Below are 13,009 nucleotides of genomic sequence, written 5' to 3'. Positions count from 1 at the left end.
ATCTCCTTTTCAATAAAAATTGTTAGCACAAACCTTCCAACAAACCTTCCACAAACCTACCCTGAAAGCTCAATGCCTCAGACAACCTTATGAACTTTTCTAACCAAGTACTTACTCTCTACATACACAGTTCACATAAAACTTACATCTATTCTCTTTCTAAACTCACACAACAATCTGACCCCAAACCAACACAGTTGTGTGACTGGATCCAATAGCCTAATAAAACCCCTGAGCAACACTGCTGCGTGACTGGACCATATATCCACCCAGTAACTTGGGTTACTACGCAAAAAGGTCTACTCCTTGATGTAGCACTGTATTACCTGTAACATAAAATGCTTCTGGTCTGGATCAGACAAGATGAGATCTTTGTTGTCAAGGTGATCTTTAAACCGACTAAGAAACTCATTCTGACGATTTATATCTGTTGATAGTATCAAGGAGCCCAACTGCTGTTCGATATCCTGCCTGAAATAATAACATCACATGGTGAGACCAAAAATGAAAGCACAATATATCCGTACATGAGAAAGGTATTTTACATCACGTTTCCTGCAATGTAAAAAAATGGATCTATGCTTAAGAATCTCTTTGTTGAAATCTGAGGAGTTGTATGATGATCAGTGTACTGCTATTTGTACTACTTACGTCATTTCCTTTGACAAATGTGCTAATAGCCTTGATTCTCTCAACATGCCAACAGTGGACCTCCAGTGGTGGTTCTCTAAAACAGATGTATTCTGTTGAAGGAAACACACCAGAATAAGTGTACGTTGTCTGAGTGCAACCATAGAGTCTTCAAGAAATCCTTATTCTATCATAACTTTGTGCCTCTTTAGCACAACCTTACCTTCATAGTAGCAGTTGTTTGGCAATACATTACCATAGCTTGGTGTCATGTCCATTCTCTATCAATACCTGGTGCATTTACATGACCTGTGCGAGTAATGGGCACAGTACATCTAATGGTGGAATAAGTGTAACTGCTGGGCGGGGGGGGGGGGGGTCACACTGTGGGACTATGCATAAACAGATGTGTCTGATAGATGGCTGATAGAGGTTGCTACCTTATAAGCAGCACCAAGTAAAAGCATAATACATAGTTATCAGCAGCGCTCAAGAATTTGCTGGTGGTGTAAACTAGTGCTGGCTCTGGTCAGTCAGTACAGCATTGCAGTGCCTTGCTGAGGATCCTTATACTTTCACTGTCTTCCATCTTCCTAGTATTGACATTGCACATAGATAAAATATAAGAGATACAAAAAAACAAGAACCCCCCTTTCTATCTCACCTGGTAAAGGCTGGCAAGGTGGTGCTTAGTTTTTATCAAAAATGGCTGGTTAACTCCTGGATGATCCACATCATGTGCTGCGGCTGCCAACAGCCCAAGCATTATATCCAGAGGTGTGAGATAGCTGGCAAGCTGGAAGAGGTAAGCAGAGCTTTACACTTCTACAAAGCATAGGTAAAACTTTAGATAATGGATGTAATATGGGTTAAACCAGGATAAGCACTGCATTGTGTCTCAATGAAGATATAACTCAGCAGAGGGCTCCAAGAATTTTAGAATGCAGATGTGTCCTCATACGTCTAGCCTCAATACGCTACGCAGTGGGAGATGCCCGGTGTGAGTGAGCCAGCAGTTCCTGCGCAGCTCTGCTAACGTCAGGCGTTTTTTTGCTGATAATGCGTCTTTTTCGCATCACAAGCAGCCGCATACCATTTTAATCAGCATAAGCTGCTTGTGCATCCTATTCACATAGTGATGTGACTAAAGCGCAAACAGAAAAAGCTGCACATAAATACGCTCAGCGCTACTGAGTCATGACACGGTATGGCGTGTCTAGAAGGGCTGTTTAACATGACTACAACAAGGATGTAGGGTGACACATCTGTAGGCATCTGGGAGACAAAAGTCCATGAAAACCACTACTTGTTTCATTTTGCTGACAACTGTTTTCACATACAGGGAGAGGGAGACATAATACAGGGAGAGTAGATAAAAGGAGAGAAAATACAGAAAGAAAGAGAGAGTACATCGAGAGGGAGATAATAGAGGTAGATGAGATATACGGAGAAGGAAACAGGGAAAGGAAGAAAAAGATAAAAGAATACCACCGCAAACAAAAACAAGCACACCCTGGCAATGTCGGGTGGAACAGCTCATGATTGATAAACTCAAATGATTTTGGAGGGAAAACAGCAGAGGTTGAGGATATTTTGATTTATGAATCTTTCTAATATGGCAGCAGATGTATAAATTTGCTAGAAAGTAACCAGGACCATTGATGTCCTATTGTCATAATGTATCACATACCACAAGTACAGTAAAAGGTCAAAAGTAAGTGTTCTTAAAAACATTATACTTATGTCCTTTCTTAAAATAAAATTATGAGCATTAGAAACACAATTCAACAGTACACACACCCTATTAATAGACAATTGAACATACCTTTGGCTCTTTCAAATAGCAGTGCATAGCTTGTGTGACATCTGCAGCATGGACAGCATTGTGATATGGATTTTGGCTGTGATAGTCTTCTTGTACCATAACTAAAATTAATAACCAGATCTCAATGAATCACTGAATTTATGTTAAGAATTCAGTCATGCATAATCACTTTTAACACAAACAGAAAATTAATTCACAGAAGGCTTGAGAAATATGTTTTTGTTTTATTTTACAATGTTTTATTTTACAATGTGACTATGAACCTGGAAATGTCACAAAATCCATCCTTGAATTTTTCTTTCCATCCCTTTATTTTATTCCTATAAATCCCACTAGAAAATGAAACCTAATTTTTGCCTTCTACTCTGTATTTTGTAAGGAATGCCCCACTTCACTGAACAACTTCATAAACACATGGATAGTGGAGATCAAAGGCTTTAAATACATCACAATTAAAAAATGCTAAATGTTTAGTTTAATAGCTGATAGTACACAAATTGCGTAGCATGATGACAAGGCAGAATACAGAAGAATCCCCAAAAAAACATTATATATTTTGGTTTATTAAACCCATGAGATTGAGGGATTGCTACCTGCATTAAATTTGCACAATTACAAGATTGAACGTTATTTCCTCAGGAATGAAGATGCCAACCGAATTACAAGTAAATTCAAATATTCACTACATAATATTTAACACTTAGAGGTACATTCAATAAATGTCGGATCCTTTCCGACAAGCACTGTCGGAAAGGATCCGACAATGCACTATTCAATAAACTGCCAAATCCGACTGTCGGATTTGGCCGCTGCTGCTCACCCCGATCCCAGTGCCGGCCGGGCGTCCTCATCCTCCCCGCTGCTGCGGCTGCTGCTACTCCCTTCCCCACCAGCCGGGTGTCCTCATATTTTGTGCTGCTGCTGACCCCGGCGCCGTGCGCCGCCTAGACCTGCTCTTCCTCCCCGGGCCCAGTGCAGCTGCCCTTCATCCGGGGATATGGGGACCGGTGCCCAACATCCCAGGCGAAGCAGCAGCTCGTGCCACGCAGATGACAGCAGCGGGTAGTGGGGGTCCTCAGGTGACACCCCTCCCCCCGCCGCAGGCACCAGGGTCCCTGGATGAAGAGAGAACTTCAGCATAGCACAGTGGATGGAGGAGGAGGTGGCAGTAAATGTCAATCCGACTTTTTTAAAAGTCGGATTGACATTGTCGGAAATGGGCTAAACCTGTCGGGTTTGGCCCCGCTTCCAACAATACATGCGGATCGGCGGCCCTCGTGCAGTCCAACAGCTTTCAGACAAGTTGGGAATTCCCGACTTGTTGGAAAAAGCGGCCCGCTAATGAATAGGTCGGAACCCCTTAATCTATAGTTACACCATCTACTATTTTCTTTACCAGTCGGGTAGTAGTGTGCATTACAGTGGATCCCAGTACAATTTGACCTACCTAAAAATCTGTGCAACTTCACCATGTCCAGCTGGAAGTGATGGATAAGCCCGTGGACGTTGAATAGATGACACAGCAATGTTACTAGGCTGTTACCTGGTAGAGAAGAAACATGCTGCTTGTATAAACAGTCACAAATTTTTCAACAACATACATACTTTATAAAGTCAATCATATGTTTCAAGAGTCCTTTCACTTTTTATCTAGAGTAAGTATAATAGGGGACGGGATAGCCATTACATGTAACTGCAAAACATTTCTCTTATGGAACCCTGAGGTGCGGAATTGTTTTCCTTGTTTATTTTTGACATTTCCACTACAATACATGACTGCTATCTCCACCACTGACTGTGAGCCAATGAATAACGGTAATATTGTGTATCACAAAAGCTTATTCTTTCTTTAACTGGCTGTAAAGTAATAAGGTTAACGGCAGTTCTTTATATCCCTTGCAGAGATAGATGAGCAAAGATCAATACTTATCAGTAGTTCAGTGCTTTTGATTATCCAAAGGGTGTGCAGTTAGTTTCCAGATGCACAAAAAGTAAACATACTTTTTTTAAAAAAAATATTCGCGAGAGGAGTTGCATGTGCTCAAACCACTTTCTGAAGATGTTGGACCAAGAAGGGCACCACGAGCCAAGTTCTTGAATGGCGCATGGACATGGCTTCCAGCACACTTGCAGCAGGCACTGGCTGGCGTACAGTTCCCAGTGACGGTGCACTGCAGCATGAGTGGTAACATATCTGCTTCACCAGTCTTGGTCACAAAATCAGCCACCATCTGCATGGCCAGGCTGCACTCATTTTGCAACTTTTGTGACATGGCACCTCCAACTCATCCCAATACAAGTTTACAAGCTTTTATTGGCATTAAAAAAAAAATGGTCTTAAGCTTGTCATCAAATAAGTAACCATCCAGAGTTCTGATAGAAACATGGGTTAATTAAGCTGTGTATGTGAACAAGACTAACTATTACAACTTTTTTAAGGTCTTTATATAAAACATAACACACGTCCCTCTTTGTAGACAGAAGCGAATAAGCTTACCACACCAGAGAACTATATACAGTGACAATACCAGGTACATTTGAGATAATATGATCCACAATTGTAGAATGAATCATATTATCTTTTTATGTCAAGCAATAAAGCACCACAAATAGATTATGCAATACAATAATGTTAATTAAATGTTAGTCACCATACCATTGATAAGTTTTACTATGGCTAAGCACTTGGTTTGAAATTGAATTGTAAATATATGAGGTCATGGGGATAATGGATACTAGTTGCTGCTGAGGATGAATAATTAGACAGCAATAGCTGTGGTCTGAATGGAAGTAACTGTCAATCACTTGCACAAATGCTTAACTGTGTATTAAGAAACAAGTAATTTAAAAATGGGCAGCACTCCCAAATCCTCAAACAGCCCTAGCACTTGGCAGGTTTCCACTACAGACAAGTGACGACAAGCATAAGGTCTGTGCATTAGTGAAAGACAGCCCATATCAAGTCAGCACAGAGCTGATGTCTCTAGAATCATCCATTCCTTACGCCAGGGCTGTTTCCAAGTGTCCGAACTGTGGGGGTCATTCAGACCCTGCAGTTAATGCGGCTTGCAGCACAGTTTGCCAGTGGAGGCAAACTGCGCATGCGCTTTGTGGCTGTGCGGACTTACACATTGCGGTCGCATTCCCGATGGATTGACAGCAGCAGACATCTGGAGGGGGGGGGGGTGTAATCGCGGAGTTGGGGTGTATATATTCCTAGCGGGGGCAAGACGAGATCATTTTCAGGGTGGCTGTATGACGTGAGACTGCACTGCCAAGGGTCAACCTTAGTTTAATTATGGACGCATCGGGAGGCGGCCTAACACATGCTGGGCAGTCTTGGCATGTGCTGGGCGACTCCAGCATGTGAGGAGATGAACGCAGATCTGGCAGTGTATGCAGCAATCCGCGTTCATCTCCGAATAACCCCCAGTGATCACTTCCCATAATACAATTTGTAATGCAATAAAACACAAGCAAAACCTTAATTCACCACTTTATTAAATTAACAATAAAATAAAATAAAAAGTGTTTTCCCCTTTCTAGATCTGCTGTAGTTCAAACTGGAAAAAATAATAATAAAAAAACTCCAATATCTCCGTATAGATCACCCATTCACTCACTATGAATGACTGCCATAAAATAATCAAAGCAGGGATTTATTGCAGGGAAGTCCTTGGAAATCTTCCCATTGATCATTTGGTGGCAGTTGTGCATAGTGTGCAGTTGGGTGTTCTGTTAAGTGGATATTTCTGTTTTTTAGGGGGGGGGGTTCATTTGGACTATGATAGATTAGGAAAGAATGAAAGTAAAACATTTTATTTTCCATTTGAGCTACAGAATAAGATTTTTTTTAATTGAATAAAGTGATGAACAACAGTTTTGGACCTAATTTGAATCAATGTAATTAACTTAGCATAAAACATGTTTGTTTCTGGCTCAGGATTTTTGTCACCGAGCTAGTAGTCTGCTGAGGGGGAGGGGCACATGGTTTTATGAGGGTGCCACCTACAGAACTAACTAGAGCTGGATGCACCTGGCATAGTAAAAAACTTGATGCCCCCTTTCAATCATCCATATAATAATATTTGCTTGTACAGTAACTTGACTATCTGTGCTGTACAGCGCATATTATTGTGGACTTTTAAAAACTTGAATTGTAAAAGGGGGTAACTTAAATAAGGGGGAGGTGAGGCAATGGATTTCGGGGTATATTCAATTGAGATCGGATCCATTCCGACATACATTTGTCGGAATGGATCAATGCCCATCTCAATTCGACTTTAAAAAGTCGAGTTGAGATGAATGACCAGAGAGGGGGGAGAGAGCCGCGGGCAGATGGGGGACAGCCACGGGCAAACGGGGGACAGCTGCGCTGCAGGAGGATGTGGCACAGCCGCCAGACCTCACGGCAGTGTCCATCCGGCTCCAGCAAGCGGGACCTCACTTGCTGGAGCCGGGTGGACGCTGCCGTGAGCGGCGGCTATGCTGTCCCCCATCTTCCCACGGCTCTCTCCCGTCTCCTCCTCCTCGGTCCCTCATCTCTGTTCAATTTTTTTTCTACGTCGAACTGAGATGGTCGGAAATGGGGTCAAAGCTTGTCGAATTTGGCCCCGTTTCCCTCAGAAGCATGCGAATTGGCGGCTATACCGCCAATTCACGTACTATTCGAAAAGTCGAAATCCCAGACTTGTCGAATAAAAATGCTGGGGACTGAATAGGTCGGAATCCCTTCCGACCTGAAAAAGTCGAAAACTGCCGTCTTTTCGACAAGACGGCAGTTTCGACCTTAACTGAATATACCCCTTAGTGGTTATAATCTTAGGATGATGAGACTGTTCTATAACAGTGTAGGGTAGGGGTATTAAGCATAAGGGGTTGGGAAAAAAGGGGGGGCAGGAGAGGTGTAGTAGGATAGGGAAGAAGAGGGAGGGGACTGAGGGCCATGATTTGAGGCCTTGTAGTATTTATGCAAACAAGGGGCAAATTATATAGATTAGGAAGGACTTTACCTGAGTTACAGTGTAGCGCATGATATTATGCTATTTTATACTCCCCCTGAATGATGTTATGCAGGGTATAGACAGAACGATATGAGCTTTCTCTATACTGCCAATACCAATGCAAAACGGTCGGTAAGTATGCTAAACCCCACTGTGGTGTCAGGGCGCAGCTCCTGGTGTCCACTGTCCAGTTCTAGCAGTGATAAGGTCCCGGATAGAAAGCTGCGGGCCACTCACTTCTAAATCTTAAGTTCCCATGTCACTTGACAGAGCCTGACCTCTCTGCGATGTGCTGTCTGAGTACAGCACCACACCTGTCCACTAAGATCTAAAGCCAACAGGCTGGCATTAGACATGGAATGCTCTGTTCCCCCCCTTTGAATGTTAAGAATGTGGACACTCCTTGAACAGAGCAACTGAAATTCAATGTAATAAATAATAATAGAGGTTTAGAATGGATATGGGTAGCAAACAGGCCCTCTAGGAGTTAGCATGCTGAGCCAGGTGGTCCCCACCCTCAACCAGAACCTTTGCGAGTGCCATCCTGACCAACCCCCAGTTACGGATCTGCCTATGCTTACATGGTTTACTATAGCAGATGCCAATATTTTTATTGCTATAGTATAAGCCAACCCTGGCTTTCAACCTCTGCTCAGATCACAGATACAGCCAATAAATTAAACGGAGCCTGGACATGGACGTAGTGATATGATTCATAAAGGACAGAACACATGTACTGAGTCAATTTCATCCATCCGACAAGTGTAGTATGATTCTCTCAAAGGGGAGTGACAAATGTATTGCAGGGTATTTCAATATCACATTATGTAATGTTTTTCCATAAAGCGGCAGCACGCAAAGAATAGTGAAAGGCATTAGAAGATAATTTGATATGTGCTACATCTGTATGTAATATATCCAACCTACCATTTGTCAGGCGGTCAAACAGGAAGATGTCAAAATTCCACATTCCCACTTTAGATAGCATATGCTGTTAATAAAACAAACACTGATTATATTACAATACAACTTTTTTCTTAACTATACTTTTAATTGTGTACGTAACCTCATGTACTGTATTTACTAATTATATACAATATATGTCTCAAACACAAAATGCAATGTATAACTGCATCTATACAAAAATCATGTTATAAATTATGGGTTAATGCATAAAAAAACATAGGGGTAGATGTATTAAGCCTGGAGAAGTGATAAAGAAGTGATAAGTGGAAGTTAATAAAGCACCAGCCAATCAGCTCCTGCCATTTTACAAACAAGCAATGATTGGCTGGTGCGTTATCACCTTCCACTTATCACTTCTCCAGACTTAATACATCTGCCCCATGAATACATGAGCAGACATCAGGTTTGCGCACATCTCTGAATCATGCCCTGAGTGGCACTTGCATAGCGGTAGTAGTAAGGTTTTATTAGCAAAGTGATTAACAGTCAGGAGCTATACGGTGGAGGTAACAGGGAGTGGCGGAAAAAATGCAGACGCCAGGGAATGTTTTAGGCTGCGACTGCGATCCTGCATGCAGCAGCAATGTCTCATGCAGCCATTCTGCACTACCATATGGCTACTCAGAACTTCCATAATAGATTGTTTTGCAACGATGCTCTTTGTGTGCAGTCCCTGGGATACTGTATGCAAAGCCACCAGTGGGTGTCTCTATAAAAATCCAGGTGGTTGTGACATCTGCATATTTTATCATTGCCATTGCATACTAATTCACAGCTGCGAATGCATTTGTATATACCCCTGAATCAGGTCCATATTCAGTGAGGACTAGAATTTGAAGAGTTAAATCACAGTGGGATCCCAGAGATCTCCATTACAGTATGTGACATATACATAAACTTCAACAAACCAAAACTGTAATAATAAAAACAGTAAGTAACAGACTTGGCAGGGAGTTCAGCGTAACATAATCTAAACCAGGGGTAGGCAACCTGTGGCACTACATGGTCTGTGATACTACACATCCCAGCAGGATCTACCACAATTTTAGCAAAACCATGGTAGGCCATGCTGGGATGTACATATTGACAGGTTGCCTACCCCAGTCTAATCTATGTGCATACTTTAGGCTCACGGGCATAGCTATAGTGGGTATAGTAAGTATGCCATTGCTATGGGGTCGATAGGCTTAGTGCACCCCAGACCGCTAGTTATATAGTTGTCTACCAAATTCCCAGACCTGCCTGCTAAGTAGCTGAATCCGGACTGTTGCTCGTAATGAAAAGTGGTCAATGCTGATATAGGAGGCAGTATTTCACTGATATGCTCCATCTCCCATGCTCCCATTTCACCCTCACAGGCACAGTTAAGCTAATCAGTGAGACCGACATAGTCAAGAGATTTGGCTTCTCCTTGATAACAGCCTCTGGGGGACATGTACTAAGCAGTGATAAAAGTGGAGAAATGAGCCAGTGGAGAAGTTGCCTATGGCAACCAATCAGCTGCTTTGTATACTTTTATAGTATGCAAATTATAAATGTTACGTCAATGCTGATTGGTTGTCACGGGCAACTTCTCCACTGGCTCACTTCTCCACTTTTATCACTGCTTAGTACATGTCCCCCTTTGTGAACTAAGCCAGATGATAGGGATTGAGCTCTGAGATTAGGACTGTCCAAGAAAGGGAAAGTGCCAAAATTAAGAAGATCACTCAAACTACTCAAAAACATTGGGACAAGGGTCCCATCAAAATGTTCCTATGGTGCATACAAAGTTTTGGCTACACCCCTATTTAAGCTACTTGTTTACTAGCATCTGATGAAGAACAACAAGTTCAGGCATGCAGTCACAAGTGGCCTTCCTCACACCTTCACAGGACCCGCTTCCCTTATTATATTGTTCTGTAACAGCTGGGTATGTTGTTGCCTATGTTTTCTATTTAGTATTAAATGTACTTTATTCTGTATGGTTGTCTATTTCTACTGTACTGTGGGCACGAGGGTGCTGCTTGTACTGTATAACAGGCACTAGGATGCTGTCTGTACTGGTGGTCACATTAATACTCAATGTACTGTATGGAGGTCACTGGGATACGCAATATACTCTATGGTGGTCCCTTGGATATGGCAGTAAAGGGGATGCACAATGTAGTGTATGACAGTTATGAGGATGCTCTGTGTACTGTATGGCGTTCACAGGCATGCTCAATTTACTAAACGTAGGTTACATTAATGCTCAATGTACTGTATGGTTTTCAATGGGACGCTCAATATACTGCGTGACAGTCAATGGGATGCTCAGTGCACTGAACAGCGGTCACTGGTATGCTCAATGCAGTGGTGTATCTACAATGGGTGCAGTGTGTGCGGTGGACACAGGTCCCTGGGCCCAGAGGGGGCCCACACCACACACACTGCACCCATTTCTCCTATATTTACCATTCCGCTGTTAGCGCTCTGAGAAAGCACTGGAGACTCTGGTACAGTGCCAGAATCTACAGCACATGCGCAGGTCTCCAAAAAAATGACCACCACGCAATTTTTTCGGAGACCTGTGCATGCGCTGTAGACTCCATACCCTCCAACATAACCTATTCCATTAGGTACAAAATGCTCTGTTTCTGGACTTCTTTGCTAGTGGCAGTTACAGAGGTGTGGCTGCAGCACAGTCCAAAATTCAACTAGGGGAGCCACACTAACTGCCATTGAGTCCTGGTCGGTGATGTTTGGCAGTGTTTGGGGTGGCAGTTGGTGTGGCTCCTAGTTGAATTTTGGACTGTGCTGCAATCCCACCTCTTTAACTGCCACTGGCAGGGAAGTCCAGGAACAGAGCATTTTGTACCTAATGGAATTGGTCATGTTGGAGGGTATGAGACTCTGGCACTGTGCCAGAGTCTCTAGTGCTCACTCAGAGTGCTAACAGCGCCGCCGCCCGCCGCTGCCGGCTACGGGAGAGGAGGGGTCCCACACACGGAGACTGCACACGGGTCCCCTCCTCTCTACATAGGCTGTGGCTCAATGTGCTGTACAGTGGTCACGGCAATGCACTGAATGTTGGATCTGGGATGTTGTCTATACTGTATGACGTGCACACAGATGCCCTCGTTTTGAATGGCGATCACCTGGATTCTGTCTATACTGAACTGTGGCTATTGCTGACTGCTATCCCTGCCTACATCTGCCAGCCTACATGAGGCCACTTTTTCAGATTTTGTTGCCTGGGCACTTTCAATTCCCGTTTAACATTGCAAGTTCCTATTTTGTATGTGTACACTCATTGCGCTTACCATTTCTCCCTAAGCATTGTGCATAGTATTTCATATTATTGATGTGTATAACATGTATTTACATATAACTGGTTAGTTTGTACACATTAAGGACAGTTTGACAGTTTCTTCAAACCACACAAAAACATATCAACTACATTGCTGAAACTCAAATATTAAGCAATACCCAACATATTATGCAGAGATGAAGCATTTAGTTTATACTCTGTGTGATAATTTGCATCTGCAACTAATTTCATTTCAATAAAATATATATATTTATATTGATCTGAGGAGAGAAATGATAAATACAACATCTACATCTACCTTTTAGGAGACTCCATTGTAAGCATTGTGAGTATGGAGGGCATTTTGGTTTTCTGCTTACCCGTGCTTGGCCAAGATAGTCTTCATCCAATAAGTGCAGTGAGGCTTGTGGCACAATTCCACGTAAAAGCCTTGATGCATGAAAATATCTCTGAAAGCTCAAGAGTCTCTTTACTTTTTTCTTAGTGCCAATTTCTCCTGAGTGTGCTGTATCTGCAGCAACAAACACCAAATACAAACAAAATTATTTGAATATTGATTTTAGCCTCAATGTAAAGTGTCAGGAACCCCAATAGGAATTCCTGTTTGGCACTCTGACTAAAGGCCCCATACATCAGCAATCACAATTTATTGTTTCACAGATCCTATGTTTTTTCCCCAGATTTCCACTAATCCATCTAAGTTTGCCCAGACATTACAGATTTGTTTCAGTGATCTGCAGATTTTTAAGTCTGTATCTGTACATTATGAAAGTGCCCATACATTACCTCGACTGATTGCCATTATACTAGTCACATGTAGAAAATATAAATAATTGGCCGCACTAATACTACCCACCAAGCTGTTACAGAAATATAACGTTTACAGATAAAACATGGTGAAGTCTTTGATACCTGCTTATGCTGAATCACTCGTTGTGACCAGACTAATGTTCAAATGCCCCCCACCCTAATGCTTTGGTACATAACTAGGCATCTTCAAGTAATCTATATGCAGACATAACAAATGCTGTATGTTTACCAATCTCCTCTCCTTGGGGCACCTGGTCTGCACAAGTAACTGCTTTTCTGAGTGTCCACATTAATGAAACTACACTAGACGCCTTCTACAGCTAGCTTAGTGATTTACATGCTAATGAAAAACCTGCCATGTGCTCTATTTTCAATAGACCTTGATATTCATTACACCCTTTATGGTGATGAACGCCACATGATAACAATACCTAACAAAAGGGCCTTCAGATTATCTGCTCTCCCCTTCAATGACCTTACATT

At 42.4% G+C, this 13,009-nt stretch overlaps 1 protein-coding gene across 6 annotated transcripts in view; it reads right to left on the bottom strand.

Annotated features, from left to right (window-relative positions):
- PDE7B (phosphodiesterase 7B) overlaps positions 1-13,009 on the bottom strand; it is a 698,908-nt gene that overhangs the window by 37,715 nt on the left and 648,184 nt on the right. For all 6 annotated transcript variants that reach the window (XM_063917385.1, XM_063917388.1, XM_063917386.1 and 3 more), the window contains 7 exons: positions 12,076-12,227; positions 8,386-8,449; positions 3,903-3,998; positions 2,456-2,556; positions 1,295-1,426; positions 652-743; positions 327-471 (listed from right to left, as the gene is read on the bottom strand). In XM_063917385.1, the coding sequence (XP_063773455.1) occupies positions 327-471; positions 652-743; positions 1,295-1,426; positions 2,456-2,556; positions 3,903-3,998; positions 8,386-8,449; positions 12,076-12,227 (782 nt within the window). The remainder of the gene's footprint in view (positions 1-326; positions 472-651; positions 744-1,294; positions 1,427-2,455; positions 2,557-3,902; positions 3,999-8,385; positions 8,450-12,075; positions 12,228-13,009) is intronic.

This window comes from Pseudophryne corroboree, chromosome 4, assembly GCF_028390025.1.
Source record: "Pseudophryne corroboree isolate aPseCor3 chromosome 4, aPseCor3.hap2, whole genome shotgun sequence".
Lineage (NCBI taxonomy): Eukaryota > Metazoa > Chordata > Amphibia > Anura > Myobatrachidae > Pseudophryne > Pseudophryne corroboree.
The sequence above is the reverse complement of the archived record's forward strand: the minus strand, read 5'-3'. Positions and strand labels throughout refer to the sequence as shown.